This window comes from Triturus cristatus, chromosome 6, assembly GCF_964204655.1.
Source record: "Triturus cristatus chromosome 6, aTriCri1.1, whole genome shotgun sequence".
In the NCBI taxonomy this organism is placed as follows: domain Eukaryota; kingdom Metazoa; phylum Chordata; class Amphibia; order Caudata; family Salamandridae; genus Triturus; species Triturus cristatus.
Window position 1 is genome coordinate 1,211,542,698 of NC_140589.1, and position 20,573 is coordinate 1,211,563,270.

At 45.5% G+C, this 20,573-nt stretch overlaps 1 protein-coding gene across 2 annotated transcripts in view; it reads left to right on the forward strand.

Moving 5' to 3' along the window:
• The window catches only part of TMEM87B (transmembrane protein 87B), a 388,295-nt gene that overhangs the window by 228,127 nt on the left and 139,595 nt on the right, over positions 1-20,573 (forward strand). For both annotated transcript variants that reach the window (XM_085612119.1, XM_085612120.1), the window contains 2 exons: positions 2,114-2,222; positions 2,318-2,376. In XM_085612119.1, coding sequence (XP_085468245.1) covers positions 2,114-2,222; positions 2,318-2,376 — 168 coding nt within the window. The remainder of the gene's footprint in view (positions 1-2,113; positions 2,223-2,317; positions 2,377-20,573) is intronic.

The window sequence follows — 20,573 nt, forward strand, 5'->3', positions numbered from 1 at the left end:
CGTCTGCTTCTCTCCCCGGGCTGGTTTGTTCCTCGGTCACACCCACGGCACAATCTCCCGGAAGACACCACTAACACCTAAACTACACTAATTAAGGCCCTGCGGGCAAGAGGAGTGGTATGGGTATTGAAAAGGGAAACGAAGATAAGAGGGAAAGAAAGGGGTGGACGAAAAGGAAGCCCGTTAAAGGGGAGCGGAGAGCAGATATGAGGGGGAGAAGAAAGGGAAGGGTGGAGAAAGAACTGCGGCCGGAGAAGAGTTAAAGCAGGGTGGAGCTGGACCAGAGGATCGGAAAAGAGACGCCTCTCGGAGCCCACCTTGCTGAGTCACGGCTGAGCATCATCTCAGCTCTAAGACGCCATAGAAGAAATGTTTACATTTTTAAAGTGTTACATGTTGGAAATGCAGCTGCGTTTTAATTCCGGAATGGAATTAAAGTCAGCAGATGCGCACCTAAAACCAAACTTCGGGTGGGGAAAGGGGTGTGAGCGGAAGGGGTATTGGGATACACTTTCGAAGAATGTGGGCACAGGCATCTTTAGATCCTAGTCAGAATTACCCGTGGGCACTCCTTATACTGTTCTGGACTGGATCAATACACAGCCTGGAGGGTCATTTTCTGGGAAACAGTGCATTTCAAAACGCACTGAGCCATTTAGTCCTGGAATAGAAGGCTTAACAACTTGCTGTTTAAGTATATTTCTGTCGTTAATTATTTTGCGTAAACCATTTCGCAGCACATAGCACAATTATATAAGTTGCAAAATGGAATATCGGTACAGGTGACAATTCTTGCAGCTGGGCGGGCTTGAGCCTTGAGGCTTGAAGTAAACAAGTGTTAGGGGTGGGGGTAGTGCACGCACGCGTGCGCGTGCTAAGCAGCAGCTGTTTGCTCTTTATCAAAGCACACACTCGTGCTTGTGGCGCGCCGCTGCGCACTCCTGCAAGCTGTATGCCGCCACAAGCACGAGTATGTGCTTGGAAAAAAAGCTGTACGATGGCTAAAGGTCTACTAAGCACCGCATGCGCGCTACGTAGGCGAGACCTAAAAAAGACGGTGGCGTCTGGATAAGAGCTTCAAGATGATGTGGGTATTATTTTGATGCTTCTCTGTGAACCATTCATAATGTATGAGGGGAAGTATCATTTGATGATATGGTGAATCTGATTAGGTTCTGCTATGCTTATCAAGAATTTGAGATGACCTAGTTTTGTCATGAGGAGTGCCCAGCAAGGGGAGAGTTATGGTTTGTGCTGCCTACCATAACTGGTGAATGGTAGTAGTGTAAATTATTTTTGCTTTGGTTATAATTTCAAAGCGGTACAAAAGGGGGTGGTGATGGACGGAGCATCAGTACCAATCAACAGATCTGGGTTTGATCCATCACCGTTCTTTAGCCCACTCTGCCACCCCAGTTCAGACATGGCCATATGCAAATCAGTCTGACCCTGTGCCTCATGGGATCAGTCCAGCACGAACTGCCAAGCCATGCCTTCCCTGGACTGGAAACAAGCTTCCTAGGACCGGTTTCTGGCATTTCAGCCGTCTTCAGCCAGGCTTTCTTGAATCCAGTGGCAAAGTGAGCAAGGGACTCACGTCTGAGCATACCCTGCCAACATATGGCAAACAAAGCGGTACAAAAGGGGTGGTGATGGACGGAGCATCAGTACCAATCAAACACTCACACCCAGTCAACAGATCTGGGTTTGATCCATCACCGTTCTTTAGCCCACTCTGCCAACCCAGTTCCAGTCAGATAGTTTAAATGACTTTTGGTATGTTCAGTTTCATGCTAATCCATCTTATACAGCGGTGTTTTTTGCTTGGTTTATCAATCCGTTCAGTATTTTTTTTAGAAATGTTGGGGAAAAAAAGGTGTCCGATGGGTTTTGAAGCAATTTTGTGTATTGTCCTGGTTAATTGGCGGATCCTGCCTCAAAAAGAATAAACAAATATAATTTGAATTAAATGTTTTTATTTTAGTGATACAAATGTACAGTTTATTTACAAATATTGGCATGATTCTGTTCAAATTGCATCCCAATTGTTAATTTTTTTAATTCTTTGTGTTAGAACACCCAATGATAATCGTTTTCCTTAGCAAATTTATACATTTTCATCAGCTTAGCACAAACCATGAAGACCCTGAAGCTGAGAAAGAATCCAGTAAAGTATTCCCTTTACAGACATTTTACAAATACCTTGATTTTTGCTGTGATAGGTAAGCTATCTGTCTAACTTGTGTTTTAGAGTTTCTTTATTTCTTCATACAGTGCCAACAATGGATTACAAAGTTTTTTTAAATTTTTATTTCAGCTTCAGTCATATTTATGGTATGGACGACCAAGAAATTTCGATTGGCAGAGTGTCAGTCAGTAAGTATGCACCAACATTTTAAATATACAAAGCTTACAAAATTATTTTTTTTCCCTTGGGCTGACTCCGCAAATGCCAATGGCAGTTTGAAGCAGAATTTGGGAACAAATTAAGGAGCCTGGAATGCTTGTGCAGATATGCTCGGCATCTTCTCTTCAGTCAAGAAATGAAGGCAGCACTTCCATGACATCAGATAGGATGGCCTGCTGCAAATAATTTTTCCTTCATTGAGACTTGTGAATGTAGTTCCATCTCATAATTTGAGCTTTAAAGTAGGTGATAGGGAAGCTCACAGAGGCGGCATGCCTTTGAAGCTTCCTCCTGTCCATCCTGGGTGAGGAGACTTAGCAACTCACCCAGGATGTGCATTGTTGCAGGCCCAGGAGAGCAGGGGCTCTCCTACCCAGGGATCCAGCAACATGTCTGCGGTGTGGCAGCCTAGGCAGCCTCCCAGACCAGACGTGGATTGTAGGTTAGATTTCAGGGGGCATCTCTAAGATGCCCTCTGTGGTGCTTGGTACATTAAATACCACACTGGCATCAGTGTGGGTTTAATGTGCTGAGAAGTTTGATACCAAACTTCTCAGTCTTCAGTGTTGCCATTATGGTGCTGTGGAGTTCATGTTTGACGAGCTCTCAGCACCATGTACTCTTAAATGGCAGCACTGCACTTGCAGGGCGCAGGAATGGACCTGGGTACTGAAGGGGCACAGGGCTCATGCTCCGGTGCCCACACCACTGACATAGGGCACCGAGTTAGAGGGGTGGCTGATGTATGCCAGGGCAGTGTAGGTGGTGGGCATGGCACACAGGGATGTGTGCCATGTCAACTCTTTGTTTTGTCTTGTACCCAGACACTCAGCCTGCAAGGGCAGTGTGTGTGTGTGTGTTAGGGTACAGGGCCTCTAAGGGTGGCACAATGAGTGCTGCAGCCCTTAGAGGCCTTCCCTGGTCACAAGGCCCTGGGTACCTATGGTACCATTTACCAGGGGCTGACATGTGGCCAGGGTTTGCCAATTTGAGTTTGAGGTTTTTAGGGAAGGAACATAGGCCCTGGGCACCTGATTGGCAGGAGTCCAGGGCACACTCAGTCAAAGTACATTCAGCAATTCAGCAAAAAGTGGGGGCATACCATGCAAGAAAGATGGCACTTTCTCACACCCGGCGGCAAAGTAAGTGCCTCTTTTATTTCCCCATTGCACACAACCCCCCTGTCTTCTTCCCCCGGTGTGCCCATCCACACCCCACGCCTGCCTCACCGCCCACAAGCCATTCCGGATGCCACCGTAAAGCGGCACATTTTGTAACTGCATTACCTCATTATCTTGTCAATTTTGCACTTGGTAATAGTCTCTGAAAAAAAGTTAACTTTGATTAGTACCAATTTAATACCCAAATACAGCAATCAGCAACTGAAAGATGACCAGTCAGCCTTGGCAATAAGCCATTCAATGTGCAGGAACCTGAGTTGACATATTTTTTGTACATTTTAGTCAGTTTGCATTAGATACTTTTGTTTTGTTTAAGTGTGCAGATTATGCGGCAGATAATGGATAATGTGTCAAATATATATTTGAGAAATTTGCCACTGCCGCAGAATCAAATAATTCCAGTGGTCCTAGACATAATGAAGGGGTAGGCAGTGACATCAGCAGACAAAACAGGTCTTCATATGTCTTCAGAATGCTGCATGGTGTCTGAGGTCATCTCAGTACAGCACCAACGTCAAACTGAGGCTTTTACCTGGCTGCATTCTGTTCACTCTCTTGTATGGATCAGAAGGCTGGCAGATGATGAAAAGTGACATTACCAAACTGTCAGTTTTCTACACCAGTAACCTGAAAAGAATGCTATGCATTTTCTGGCTGTGAACCATCTCCAACCAGGAACTGCTCACCAGATCAGTATAAGATAAAGATGGGGCTGGATAGGACACACCATCAGAAGAGAACAGGACTCCTCACTGGACCCAGTAGACAAATGGGAGAGATGCAGGCCAAAGAACACCTGGAAGCAGAAATGAAGGCTGTGAACCACAGCTGGGGCGCTGCACAGAAACTTGCCCAGTGGAGGTCCTTCATTGCTGCCCGCAATGCCATTTGGAATAACGGGCAGTGAGTGAGTAGTAAGTTATTTGACAGTCTCTCTCTCACCTCTACTGACAAACACTTTGCAGGCCACACACATGATCAAATAACCAATTCTGATAAAGAAGTTAGCCTGCCAGTCATCAATCATTGAACAAATACTTTCCTTAGTGTCACCATTTTATTATTTCTGTATTGTCAAACGCTTTACTCAGGCACATTGTAATTGTATAGCAAAGCTAATATGCTGTTGTACAAATGAGCAATGAACATATAACTGCCTGGATCTCTCTCATTAGAGTAGGGTAGTAGGGTAGAATACACAGGTTTTTAGTCCACCCTTTCAATCAGTTAGCAGTTGCTTCATGGCTGCGTAGCCTTTTTGGATGGTGGGTGCACTTTCACAATGGCCATGTGGGGTTGATTCTGAATGCATTTAGCTTGGATAGCGATTTGTTGTTCAGAGGTCATGCATTCCAGTTTAAGGTGGCTAACGGAGATGGATTGATATCAAGGTGGTGCATAAGGGGTAGGTTTGTGTGTGTGTAATAAGCTTTATTGTGGTCTAATAACAATTGTAGAAGGCAACAGGAAGACTGGAGTGAATCCATAAGGTGAAGGAGACTACAAATTTTATAGATTTGAACACCAGGGTGAAGAATTTGAAAAGGACTCACTAGTACGTATCGAACCAATCTGCCTGCAGTATTAGTGTGTTGAGGTTGCTCAGATTGAATGCGGAGTCCAAATGTTGGAAAGAGTTGAGAAAGTCCTAGAATGTTTATATCAATAACTGCTAGATACCATCATAGATTATGTGCCTGGTGCCTGAAAACTAGGTGCTGTGCACCCACCTTCAAATGTTAGACATCCATAAAATCCACCCTAGGTCAACACTTCGCTCCCAACATGACCTTCTTGAAAATGGAAACAATGTGCATAATAACACTTTAACAGCTAAGGCCATTAATACAAATGAGTCTTGTGTATAAACATGTTTGACTCTGATTCAACTCCAAAATCCCTGAGAAACAGGCTTTAGTCGGCGAACAATGTCAATCAATTTTAAAGATTAATACTAGCATCTTTCCAAAACATTATGAACACATCCACCCTTGTGTAGTACTATTTAGTACTGATTGCCGGAGGGATGGGAAAGGCTGGCTACCTCCTGCTGACCACCTCACCCACATGTTCTGGAGATATTCTCTAGATACCTGTGCAGGAAAGTCTATCACAATGCAAACTTGTTCTTGAGCCAACTCATCTACCATCCTGACCAGAATACAAACTGATGTATAATGATCCTGTGATCAGGGTATGACTGTAAATGATCAGTGCAGGGAGTTCTTCAAAGGGCTTCAACTTAAACCTTCTGGATCATTCAATTTTTTAGTCAACCTTTATGCAGGTCAGCTGCCCCTTTTGACAACATATCAATTACATTTTTTAACTAGGCTTCTCCTTTATGTAGTATTTTATAGTCATGTGCATAAAGGCACCAATAAGGATCTCTTCAAATACTTTTTACCCTCGCCGCTATATAGAGGGGCCGCGTGTGGTTCTGATTTAATGGACGTTCTGAGTGGCAGATTTTCTATTGTTTTGTTTTGGATTCTGTTAAATGCACAGGGGGTGATACTATGTTCTTATCTTCCCAGTAGTACTGTAAGCAGCTAACAAACTCCAGTCAATCATCAATTGTCTGTATGCATTTCAATTTTAAAAATTACATTTTATAATTTATTTTTATTGAGCAGATAGCAAAATGATATAGCAAGCGAGGCGCAATATCGAGCATTATTTCGGAGCATATAAGAAAGACTTAAATACTTTTATAACTGGCCAGAATTAATATACCAAGCTAAGCACCAGAATCCCTTATACAATATTAAAACCCATAATAAAAAGTAAAGCATTTGCATTCAATTGTGCATCGGAATGACAAATCCTTACAAGCAATTTAAAAATGAATAGTGCGTAGTCTCCCCTTAATCAAATGTACAGTGCTATTAAACATGGGGCTGCCAAATACCAATAATCAGGCAACATAGGGATTTCAGTTGATTCGTATCATATTCTGCGTTTCCAAAGTTGAATTCCTGGAGCTGTAGAAGGTGGGGGCTTTTTTTACTTTGAACGATGCACACAGTAAATATCTGGTAATGCTACATGCAGTGGCATAGAACACATTTTGCTAAATCCTGTCTTCCTATGGTTTTAGATGGAAGATGACATCTAGCATAAATGGGAGGATAGAAATGAAAGAATCAGCTGGACTCTGCTTTTAACAAAATACAGAGGTTTGGAAGAAATGATTTTTCACTTTGGGATGGGTGGGGTTCAGGCTCAGGACTTAGTGAAATCGCTGAATATGTTATGAGACTTGTGATGATTAGTTGAGGTTTGGTTTCTTCATTTTTATGTGTGTGTCTGAATAATTAATATATCTTTATTGCTGAGAAAAAAGAAGAGTTGAGAGAATTTTAAGAGCCTAAGACTTGTTTGAATGTTAGGCCATTTACTGATCAAACTGTAGATATACAATATTTTTGAGAGGTCCTTCCCAGGTAATGTTTTCAGCGAAGCGCAAAGTTCATAAAGCCTGAAAATGCAACTCTTCCCTAGAAAGAGACACTGCGTGGTACTGTAGAGTGCTCCTCAGTATTATCCTAAGAGCAAGAGAATCCCCGTAAATATTGGATGTGCTGTGTTGATTGAGTAAAAGATACTGACTACAGAAATATTTACCATATATTGATAAATGCTTACAATTGTATCTACATGCTACATTTACACCATCAGGCAGTTTCTGCCAAAAGGCTAGTACTGGATTTCAATTAATATTTCAGTCTGGTGCTACAATTTTTTCTGGTCTGGGTAAAACAATACCTCACTTACTGTTGGCCTTCAAAATTTGAACAAGAGCAGCACTGAGTTTGTGATTGCACAGTTTGTGGTGTTTGTGCATTTGAAAGCTTTTTCGAACAGGTCGGCACCAATGTGCCTTTCTAGGGAATAGTTATTTATGCTATGGCTGGGCTGCTCCAAATAAGAGTGACCTACTGGGTAATGGCTACTTCTTAATACATGGAAAACTAATGAATCAACGCAAACTGCAGATCTCAGAGTGAAAGCAGCAGGAACGTCAGGATACTAACATGGAATATCACCTGAGAGTGGTGTCTGATCACTTATATTCGCTAACTTATCTGCCTATATGTTTTTCTCAGTGAGTTTAGTATCGTCTTCAGAATTCTATCATGGGCTGCTGTCCTATTAAAGACCAGGCAAGGTTGCGCCCTCTACTCCTCTGGGCCCGCATATGTAGAGTTCCGTAGCTTGTTAGTTATGCGGAGGGGCTAAATGAGGTTTTATCAATGCCTGGTTGGCATAAAATAGGATGGTTGAGGGATGTTAAGCGGTTGCTGGGCGAGTTGGGTCTTGGAGGGGCCTGGCAGTCCAGGACCGCACCATCCAAGTCTGTCCTGAAAAAACTGTACTGGAAATGGGTAATGGATTCCAGAAACTCTAATCCCAATCTATGTAGATGTTCTGCTGAATTCCTATTAGTAAAGGAGGTGGCACTACTTGAGCCTTATCTCGATATCATTTAAAAATTTAGAGATAGGGTTTTATATTTTAAATTTAGGATAGGTGTGCTGCCTGTGTGTGAGTTGACCGCAGGATGGAAGGTACCAGCACAGACTACTCCTTTCTGCCCTTTCTGTGAGACCAGGATTGAGTCGGTTTCCCACCTTTTATTTGAATGTCCTGCATATAAAGCTCCTCGCCTCAGGTGGCTGAAACCCCTATGTAAAGAGCTAGGCACAAGACAATGTAGTGAGGCTCTCCGTATTTTAAAATCCGACACACGCCCTTTATTCGCCTGTGGTATGGCGAAGTTCTTAAATTGGGCATGGTCGATCAGATCAAAAAGGCTTTTGTATGTTGTTTAATTATGGTTTTAAAAATTGGAATTTTTATGTAATTTATCTATGCCATTCGTATCTTGAACCTGCATAATTGTTTTCGTATGAATTGGCCTTTTATTTTCTTTTTAAAAATAGATGTATTGTATTGCTTTTAAAGATATGTTTTATATCGAAATAAAGCCAACTTTGACTGACTGACTGAATTCTATCTGCCTACATATTACCTTAACTGTACATGTTGTGTAAGTGCGTAAAGTTTTTTTTTTTAAACTTTATTTTCATTTTGGTTAAATGAACAATCGGGCAATATGAAATTACAATACCGGCATAAGTGTAACAGTTCAGGCAACTTTAAAATGGAAAATACCAATTGCCTTTCACAAGTCTGTCCAGTGGCCCTATGACATGATACCATCAGCTATTTCTGATTTTTTGGCTAACAGCATGTTGCATTGTGGAGCATGTTGTTTTGCTTTTAACACTAGTTCTTGGCTCAAAATCCAGCATGCAAAGTGCTGTTGGCTAGAATGCCAGCATTTCTAAGATGGGGAAACATCATTGGAAATACCCCTTCTTTCTACAAAAACAGTGCAATTCTGGTGGCAAAATTGGTGGTGGGGGCTTTGGGGCAACAACCTATATTTGAATTGGATGTTTTAGGATGTAGGAGGACAGAATCTAGCTTCCAGGGCAATCAAATTGTAGGTCATCTTCCCCTAAGTCAAACACAGCTCAGTACAGTCCGTAGGGGTGTTAGGGCGGGTAAGCCTTCTAGCTCGAAAATGTCATCCCTTATCACTGAGTGGCAACCTCTCACGTGGCGAATCCAGTATATTGTTTTATTTATAAGGGAATCCTCTCCTGATCGTGCCTCAAGTGGGTGGCAACTTTGGGCACGTTAATCATATAGATACATTTAGGGTCTGATGGCACTTTGTTTCCCCTGCATGATGAGTGGGGCCTTGAATGTTCCTAGGCTGAAGGGCGTTGGTGAGGGAAAGGACCTACTGTATAGATGAGCCCCTAGCGGCTTGCAGCTGCACTGTTCTAGTCCCCCTTGGGTCCACTGCATGAGGCTACATCAGAAAGGCTATGCTTGGTGTCTGCATGGGTTGCTCGTGAGGGTGAGTGATTGGGCTGTACATGCGCTGGGTGAATTACGTTATTGGGGTGGGTGATAGTCTGGATAGGATGTTGAATATCACTCTCACCTCTAGCTAGGATAAGCTTTACCTGCACTGTAAGTTCTTCAATTGCAGATCTCAATTTATTAAATTCGGGGTTGCCCAGCCCAGCCTCTTCCGAGCTCTGATGGGTGCAGATGGGCCCACTCTTGGCCTGGTCTTAACCCAGGCACACGCCCGGCGCGTCCCACACAGCGTGAGCTACAGGCAGAACAAATAAGTGCCTCTCGGTGTGAGAACAGTGGCGTAAGCGGTGGCTGCTGCAAGTGTTTCTGAAGCCTGTGGTCTTTGCCCGCTCCTAGCAGTTTCACGGGCGTCCCGCGCAGAGGGAGCCCTAGGCAGAACAAATAAGTGCCTCCGGGTGTGAAAACGGTGGCAAGATGCTACTAATACATCTGTCACTTTTGTTGATCCATTATCTAATATCCAGTACGAGTCCTTACGAAGTGAATTTTCTTCATCTATGGTCCCATGTTGTACACAGATTGAACGCAAACTATGCATTAATGCATTTCGGTGGAATAGAAAAGATTTCAACCACTTTCTTCAGGACAAAATGATTAGATAAGACTCCCAAAACATACACTTGGCGAAGAGTTTTTCCAATAGAAAACTGTAACAATATCACATTCAAACTTCGTGCATACACCTTCTCAGTGGTACTTCTCTTGTAGGGGATTTCCGTGTACAGTCATCATGGGTTTCATGTGAGAGGGTGCCCATGCATGAGCAGAGCCCCCCTGCAGCTTTCGGAACCTTTGTTCCGGGGTTGTTTGTGATCCAGCCAGACTCTTAAGTGCATTATAACCAAACGGTAAATGCTAACTTTGGAATGGCTGCATGGAAACATGTCGTGTTTGGTGTCAAACACCTTGGAATCATACCCCCACACAAGTAACTGGTGTGGGAGTATGCTACCACCCTTCTAGAGGGAGAGACATGACAGCACTGGTATACCCGGTACCAGCTTAACAGACCCTGGCATCACAAAATGGATGCTGCCAGCCACAGACACGGGTCTGCCCTCCTGCTGCTGGACGAAACTCCGGCAGGGGAGGCCTGGACAATAGGTTTCCTGTCACAGGGAGGTATCATCACCTCCCAGACAGGCTTTAGTGTATTGGGGCTGGGTGGGTGCACTCCAAGAGTGCTTTGAAGTCAGCACTGGGGGCACATTTGGTTTCCCTGTGCATAGTCCAGCTCAAACAGGTTGCAGGGGCTACCAGCCCCTGCTCTGGCGCGAAAGTGGACAAAGGAAATGGGTGTAGCCACCCCTCTTTCCTGACCCTCCCATAGGTGGGTCCCTAGAGTTTGTCCCACGCCTTTCTTGGGTATAAGATAGGATCCCCTGGCTAGAGGACTTTAGATTTACCTGGACGAAACTCTGATACATAATCCTGGAACTTCGACGATCTACATTGAACTAGATGACTGAAGAATCTCCCTTGGGGTAAAGGAGTTACTCCCCTGCAAGGCAGGCACCAAAGACGCATCTGACCGGTTTGCATCTCCGAAGCTCCTGAGGACTCCAAAGAACTTTGCAACACAGGAGGTGGGTTTACGTGGTCTTGGAGGTCGATCAGTGCCCACAGCAAGTCTGAAGCCCATATCCCTCGTGGCGACCGTGCAACCCGAACCCCTGGACAAGCGTCACTTTGCAGAAACATCAGCTTTCCAGCCACTCCTGCAGCTGAGCTTTGGGTTACTTGTAGCCCTGACCCCGAGCAGCAATTCCATCGAAGATTGCCCGCCTACACTCCACAAGTGTTCTATGAGCTGGCCCTTTGTGTTTTCTCTCGAGGTCCCTTCGCGATCCCTGGTCTGTCAACTGGTGGATCCCTGTGAAGGCAATTCTAACTCTAATTGGGCTTACCTGGTTGCTCCAGACGTGCCCTGACTCTCCATCGGTTTGCTCAAAGTCCTCTCCTAAGTGTCCTTAACTTCTAAAATTCCAACCGCGACTTTCCCATAGAATAGTACGGGGCTCGCGCCTGTGTTATCACACTGCACGCGTCCCCTGTGAGTCTCCTGTGTCACTACCCTGGGTGGTTCCTTGGATCCCAGCGATTTGACGTGTTCTAGGCACTGTGTCTAGTCAAGTCGTGGTTCTTATACCACTTTCTTAATATATGGTTTGGTCCGCCCCTAGGGCCCATTGTATATTGTGCTATTTACTGTCATTTTAGAACTGTATTATTGTGTGTCTTGGACTCTAATCTCATAAAGAGATTAGTAGTGAGTGCTTAGAAATAAATACATATATTGTATATATACCTTGTGTGGTTCGCCTTTCATTTAGTGATTCAAGAGGTTATAATCTGGTAAACCAAGCTGCTTTACACTCCTTCAAGACTTAGCCTGAAGGCTGCTCTCCATATCTACCACTAGGATAGCTTTCAATAAAGGTTGTCTTTAAACCTATCATTAATAAGGGTTGTTTGGACTGGTACAAGGTGCCCACTATAACTAGTGGACAGCATACAGCAGGCCAACTTCTCACACCTTCCACTAAGGATGAAGAAAGTAAATGTATATGTTTACAAATAATGAACCATATATATTTTGTATAGGTCACCCAGAAGATTCATCCCCTATCTGACTGTCTGTATGTCACGTGGTATTCTCAGCAACATAGTTGGCAAACGCCTCTCACAATACGAGGTCCTTGCGGGATTCAGGGTTACTCAGTCTCCTGTTCCTCAGGTTTCACAGAACTCCTCAGAATAAACACATAATGTATTAATATTAACATCTTGTATAGGGTAACTGATAATCACATGTTCACACTCCCCTAAATAAAGGAGTTATCTCTAAAAACAAAGTATATTCAGATATATAAATTGCCTAATTCATAAATACGGCAGGCATTTTCTCAAGATTTGTCAATCTGAAAATCAAAGAAAAACTACATGTGTAAGAGCTACTCCATTAATTGTCGAGCTAAAAAAACAGCAGTTACAATCGGCCCTCTTATTATTGAAATGCATTCCCCTGCATGTGGCAATAAGCTGAGCATTAAGCAAACCACGTGGGTATGTGAGACGCTGTAGAACGAAACAGAAACCTGCTTGTCTCTTATTCGCTTGGAGACCCAATGGTCTGATAAAACGATAAATGCCACCCCACCACACAAAGCCAAGTTACGGCATTAAAGGGCATGCTGTCGCCTGACCCGTTTTTCCAGACTTCGCGAATTCTTTTACCCATGAGTCCCTCCTTTCCTAAACCTCACGGTAATGGGCGCTGTACTGATTTAACCGCCTACTCGGCTACTGCGATGTCAGGGGTCACGGCTGTGCTACTGCGCTAACTAGACGTATGGCCGTATGGAGCTTCTGCTATATACACAAGTCAGTGCCCGCCCCAACAGTGCAGTCACTGCATTTTTATGAGTACTCCGTATATCAGATCTAAACACCACTGTCTTATCCTATGATTTATTAGTCCCCTCATGCCCCAAGTCAATAGAGCTTCCTATGTCCATCCCACCACTGGCTCTTTCCTCGCTGTGTTATCCGATTTGCGGACATACCATCCATTGGTTAGTGGATGGACTCATCGCTTAGAAACAGTTTAAATACCCCACCTTACTAACTCTCAACCCTCCCATTGGCTCTTCATTGGGAGTTACGAGAACCAGTGGGTGTGTTAGCGTGTCATCTGCCACCCCATATTGGAATGTTGCCTGATCAGCGGTGAACAACATACAAAAAGAAATGGATGTGGATGTCTGAAAAAGTTCTTTTTGGGCCATTTGTAATCAACTGTCCAGGGGTCCCACCTCCAATACTCTAACTAGACCACTGTTTTTTGGAAATAAAGAAATCTTAAACTCTGGAAACCTCACATCCACTTACCTTATCCCAAAAGTTGGTATATATAAAAAAGTAATCTATTCAGAAAGCCCCTATTAACTACCCTTTTTTTTTTTTTTTTTGGGAAGTTACAGGACCCGAGTAATGGCAAAATATTGCCTAGCATATATTTACCATGCGCGAAACCTACAATTACTACTAAGACAGATTGGTTCAGCAAGCTACCCTTAACCTTGTTAGATGGTTCCAGGGCCTGGGCAGTAGGAACATTTTGCTCGGCATATTCTTTCTATGCAACGCCTCCAGTTAATACGAAGCCCTCTATGCACATATTATGTGACAACTGCTTCCTCTGGTTGTGGGCACTTGCCTATATGCCCTTTATAATGGAATCTCAATCTTCTCTACTGTTAAGTCCATGTCTGACAGTTTTACTTTTTCACATATACCATATGCATATACGCATAGTTTGTGTTTAATCCGTGTACAACGACGGACAATAGATCAAGAAAATTTACTTTATCAGGATTCATGCTGTACATTAGGTAACGGATCAATGAAAGTAACATGCATTTGTTCTGTCTGCTGTGGTTCTTCCATTTGTTTTGATCATTTTAGATGTTCTATGTTGTGCTGTACTCTTGGGGAGGTGGAGGGGGTGAAGCAGTGTATTGCTTTAAAAAAATTATTAGATGTTATCCTTGTTTTAACCTAGTCATGTATGTAATTTCATACAGGCCCATATTGATGTGATGCACAAAAAGGTCGGGCATACATAGCATTAAAACTTTGTGTAAATGTTACCTTGGCTGTGCCTGTTGTGGTAGAATAGGATCCAGGTCTATCTGTGTCGAACGTGGTGTTGTATGGGAAGGTGATTGGGGTGGCATACAGATTCTCCAAGGGGAATTTTTATCTTACTGATTTGCGAAGGGTTGCAGTCTATCAGGGTTCTTTGTAGTTGATCAGCTGCAGGACTAGTCACTTGGTCACAATTGTCAAAACTGGTGCAGGCAGGGTTTGGTGCCAAACGTCAACAGCAAAGCTTTTGTTCTTATTCTCACGCTGCTCTTCTATGTCCTCTTCTTCTGGAAGCATCCACATCTAGGTTCTGGGCATAAGGGGTGCTTCTAAATCCTCAATTTAGGGGTGTTAAGGTGAGTGACAGTAGCCAAATGGGTTACTTACCTTTAGAGTGACTACACCCTCTGTATGACCACTTCCTGTGGGAATTGGGCTTAACCCTGACCCAGTGAGCCTAATTCCACCAAAACCAAGATGGCAGAATTAGCTTTTTCTTGTTCACATCAGGTGCCCACCCAAGGGTGGAACTAGCCTGATGGGGAGCATGCCTCCTGACTAGCTAATTTACCCGCCTGTCTTGGTGCCAAATGGCCCTCATGGCAAGGGGTGGCATTTCCCAATACTGGGGGAAGCCGAGGTTACGCATCAGAGGCGGCAGAGGCCTTTGAAGCCTCCTGCCTTGATATGCTGGTTACTTAGCCATCCTGCTTGGAGGAGATGGCAACACCTTCGGCTGGAGGAGGCATTGTTTGTGCCATCAGAGCATGGGATCTCACCTGCAAGGTCAGAACCCTGTCTGTGGTGGCAGGCTGGTCTACACCAGTCAACCAGTACACAAGAGATTGGTAGGTTTTCAGAGGGCACCCCTATTAATAAATCATCACTGTAATCAATGTGGGTTTATTAGTATGAGATGTTTAATACCAAACTTCTTTAGTTTCATTGAAGCCGTCATGTGGCTGTGGAACTTGTAATCCTCAGTGCCCAGTACACATACTCAAGATGGCTTCCCTTTTCACTGGCAATGAACAAGGATCAACAGGGACATATCTGCTCATGCAGATATGCCCCAATATGAAAATATAATGCACCCTGCCTTAGAGCTGTAAGGCCTGCTGTAGGGGTGACTTACTTATATTACATACAGTGTCTGCAGGCATGGCACACAGAAGGAGTGGCATGTCATGTCTTTATATTTCTCTGCACCATGTCACGTAGCCTGCAATTGCAGTTTGCATGAGTGTGCTGAGGGGTTGTGAGAAAGTGGGTTTCTGTTGCAGTAACCCCCCCTTTTTTTTTTGCCTAATAGCTGATGCACTTTTCCTTGTTGTGCCCTGGGCTCCTGCCAATCAGGTGCCCAGGGCCTATGTTCCTTCCTTAAAACACACAAACTCCCAATTGGCAAACCCTGGCCACATGTCAGCCCCTGGTAAATGGTACCCTAGGTACCCAGGGCCTTGTGACCAGGGAAAGCCTCTAAGGGCTGCAGCACTCCTTGTGCCACCCTTAGAGGCCCTGTACCCTTACACACACACACACTGCCTTTGCAGGCTGAGTGTCTGGGTGCAGGACAAAACAAAGAGTCGACATGGCACACATCTCTGTGTGCCATGCCCATTACCTATACTGCCAAGGCATATGTCAGCCACCCCTCTGGCTGGGTGCCTTATGCCTATGGTGTGGGCACAGGAGCAGGAGCCCTGTGCCCCTACAGTACCCAGGTCCATTCCTGGGCACTGTAAGTACAGTGCTGCCTTTTACAAGTACATGGTGCTGAGAGCTCGTCAAACACGAACTCCACAGCACCATAATGGCAACACTGAAGACTGGGAAGTTTGGTATCAAACTTCTCAGCACATTAAACCCACACTGATACCAGTGTGGGATTTAATGTACTAAGCACCCCAGAGGGCATCTTAGAGATGCCCCCTTACAGCTAACCTACAATCCACGTCTGCTCTGAGGCTGCCCAGGCTGCCACACAGCAGACACGTTGCTGGACCCCTGGGTGGGAGAGCCCCTGCTCTCCCGGGCCTGCAACAATGCACATCCTGGGTGAGGTGAGAAATCTCCTCCCCCGGGATGAGCAAAGGGAAGCTTCAAAGGCATGCCGCCAGTTGGAGTTTCCCCAGGCCACTGCAACCCCCCACTCTGGCAGGAAGCTTGGCCGGAAACCCCATACAAGGACAGGGGATGTGCCAGCCTGCCCACCCCACCCCTCAGGTGGGGGAGGCGAGGTGAAGCACATCTCCGGGCTCTCGCCATCTTGAAGATGGGAGGCCCTACCCTATCAGGATTAGGCTACTGCCCCCCTCCCACAGGAGAGAGGCAGGATAGGGGGTGTACCCACCCCAGGACAAGGACCCATTGGTCCCTGGCCTTCACCTACCTGTAACGCCCCTAAATCTAGTATTTAGGGGCCCCCTGAACCTTCCTTCCCCAGATTCCAGATAGAAACCTACAAGAAGAGCAAGAAGAAAAAAGACCTGCCCTGCAGCTGCTAAAAAGAGGAAGACACCAACTGCTTTGGCCCCAGCCCTACCGGCCTGTCGACCCTCGAACCTGCTCCTGCTCCAGCGCGGCATCTCTTGTGGCCAGCAACCTCAAAAACCCCGGAGGACCTGGCTACCTTTGACCTCTGATTCCCTGGGACTCCCATGAGTAGAGGCTCTACTCGAGAAACCTATTCCTAACTCCTGGCAGCAGCCCGGAACCGCGGACCCAACACACTCTGCACCAGCCAAGCCTGGCCAGTGCCGGAGTGGACAAAGACCCTGAGGACGACCCCACGGCGACTGTGACCCCGAGTCCGGCACCCAAGGACCCCCCTCGACATCCTGGACGAAGCCTGCAGCCTCAGAACCGAGTGCCACCCCAGCCGCGATCAACCAGAGGGTAAGATTCCCGACGTCAAAAGGCACCCCTGCACCCGGCGCCCTGCGGCCCCCTGTGCCCAATCCCGGGGTACCCACCTAACCTACAACTACCCAACTTACCCCTCGAAGTGGTGGTGGCACCGGAAACATCCTCGTCCCCGAGCCTGCAGCCTTTTTCCAAACCGGAACATTCCCATTGATTTCCATTGAGCGCCCGAAGGCTCAAAAGCACCCTGCACCCAGCCGCCCGAGTGGCCCTGGCAGTGCACTCTCTACACTAACTTACTTCCCCACTTGCCCTGAGTAAGTGACCAGGAGCCCAGCTCCCACAGACGCGTGGCTTGCCAGACAGCAGCCACCAACTAAGGCCCCCCTATCCCTCATAGGATAACATTGGGCCTAACTCACTCTGCACCCGGCCGTCCTGAAACCGCTGAGGGTGAACCAACTGTACCTACCTGACACTGGGGGACCCCTGAGTCTATGCCCGGAATTTCAACTCTGCCAGTCGAGTACTTACCCTTAAACCGCTAACTTCATTTTCCTCATAGGGTAACATTGACTGGCTTTTTCTTCAAAAATCTTCTAAGTGTGAACTTTTCAAAACTGTAAAAATTCACCAAAAATCAGCCAAGTGACAAAAACGAATTTACTCACCTGTTCCTGGGTGAGCTCCCAGTGCTGGATCTTGGTGCCCAGCCCTGACCCTGAAAAGTACTCACAACTATACTTACCTCTAACTCATTTTTCTCCCATAGGAAACCATTGTCTGCTTTTCTGTGAAATTTCTTCTAAGTGTCTATTTTTGCAAATTTGAAATATTCTTTTGAAATCGTACCATTTCTGCAAACGAAATTACTTACCTGTTTTTGATAAGGACCCCAGTCCTGGGTCTAGGCACCCAGTCCTGGATTACTAAAGTAACGATAAAGTACTCTACCTGCAATTTGAATTTCTTGCCATAGAGATCCATTGAATGTTTTCTGTGAAATATTTTCTAAGTGCTAACTTTTGAAATAGCTAAATATTATTTAAAAATCATTACAGTTATTAAGTCGACTTTCCTCACTTGATTCTGAATACTGACCCCAGGCTGGTTCTAGGATCCAGACCTGGAATTCCAAAAGTAATCTGAAAAGTAATTTATTACAAATAACCTGAATTTACCATTGAGCTCAATGCATTGTTATGTTTAGGAAATAGGATTGTTTATTGCAACCAACTGTGACTGTTTACACAAATTTATTGCTTGAAACAAAAGTATTTATATTCAACCTCTCATTCTGAGAAAGTATATTTTTACCCCCTTTGTGGTTCTAAAAATAAAACAAGCATATATTTTATATATACAAATCATTGGCCTAGAGTTCAGTTATTGAGTGTGTGAAACCATTTGCTGACTGAGTGTGTACAATAAATGCTTTACACTGTCCTCTGGTACTGCCTTACTGCTCGACCAAGCTACCACTTTTGAGAGTAAGGTCATACCTAACTTTGACCTCTATCAGCCTCTGGGGGACTGTGGACTCTGTACACCCTGTACCTATTAGGGAACAGTATATACAGAGCCACTTTCTCACAGGGTCCCTTAGTGGGGCACAATATGTGCTGCAGCCCGTAGGATCCTCTATAGCCTCCCTGTCCTAGGTACGACGGGTACCATTTATTAGGGACTTACAGGGGGTGCTAAAGGTATTGCCAATTGGGTGAACAATTGTACAATTTTTGGGAAGGAGATGTGGCACTGAGGACCTGACTAGCTGGAGCCCAGTCCACTTCTGTCAAAATCGCATCAAAAACCAGGGAAAAAGTTGGGGTGACCATGTCAAAAAGGGGCACTTCCATATACTTAGTTTATAATGGGTAAAACAGATAACAAGGCTATTTTTTTTAGCACTACACACATTGACCATTAACAGATTTATGCAGGGCCTACTTCCGTGCCCTGATATTGTGAGGGCCATCGGAAGAACCCCAAATGTAGTATGTGTGCCAGCACTACCAGTGCAATGGACTTCACAGTGGGTGTGAATACACCATCTATGATTTGGTTCCTTTTTAGGTCTCACCTGATCCAGCGGATGCGCTGATCTGGCCGAGACATTAAGTGTACGGGTTTTGAAAGTGCTGCCACACGGCCTAGCACTTGCGTTCACGCGAGCTTGCACGCGCGCAGCCGGCAGCTTTCAGCACCCGAGGCGCCATCTGGAGCTTTAATTTTTTCCGCGCGCGGCCAATGCTTGTTTTCCAAGCTTTGGCCGCGCGCACACTCAACTCCCGCTTCTCCCCCACCACATATGGCGTCTCGCGCGCCCGGCCAATGCTTGTTTTTTAAGTTCACATACCTCTCTGTGCATGCGCTGTATCCTGCCTCACCCCCATCAGGCTGTCAGTGCTGAGGAGCAGCCAAGCACTATGATGCTGTAGGTGCATAGGTTTTGTGTAGTTCCAAGTCGGGCTGGGACTGGGCAGTCAATTGCTGTACTTTTTGGAGTGTCAGCATGTGCTCGCTGCCTCGTCACCTGTGTAATGTACTTCATGTAGCGCAGGAACCGGCACAACGCGCACACTATGTATGATAGCGGGAACGAGGTTTGTAAACGCCCATCCCGTATCTATGTCCCGGTGATGACCCAATCATCACCACTATTGCGTGCGTGTATAAGCAAGTAAGGGTCGGGTGGCACACTACAGCGTGAGCTTTGTTGTTCTTAGCTGGGACATACGTATATCCTTGGTAAACCTACAGTGTGTGAGGCGATAGCTTTGGCCAAAGCCCGCACACACATTTGTTTGATTATATCCTCAAGATATAAATGTTTAGTTTTTTTACCCAAACCGAATATCTGTCCGTCCTGAACTGAACCACAGTTCTGAAGTGTAATTGTCTAATTTTTATAGGCCGAATGTATGCTTTTTTTTATGTTCACTTTCGTTTCCTTAGGCCAAAAAAAACCTGAATAAAATAAAAACAAATAGTTATAGGAACATGCTTAAAACGCCAATTTCGGAGGGGAGGAGCCTAGCGCGTGACCAAGATGGCCACGTGAGCTCAGAGCTCCTGAGACCCTCGCTCCCTCCGGCAAATATCCTGTGGAGAATCCTGCCTTTAACACCCGGAACATTGGAGGCGAGCCGTTGCTGAGGTGATTGTCGCTGTCCGGACTGAAATCGCCTACCGGAGGCCGAAGTTGTGCCACATGGAAGTTTGCGGCCTACGCCCTGGAAGATGCCCGGGGCTTGCACTGGCACGGTGCCCGAGCACTAATTGAACAACAGCGGCCGTGTGAGGGGCGAGCTATCGGAAGGACGGTGTCATCACTTTCGCTTTCGGTTTCCTGATTTCATCGCGCCCTGGCCTGGGAGTGAGCCGCGCCAGTCACTTGTTGCATTGTCTTCTCTGGATGGGCAAGGGGACTGTTTTCGGCAGCAGATCACGATGTCAGCCAAATCGGAAGCCGAAAAACAGAAGCCCAAGAACACCAGGCGGGGAGG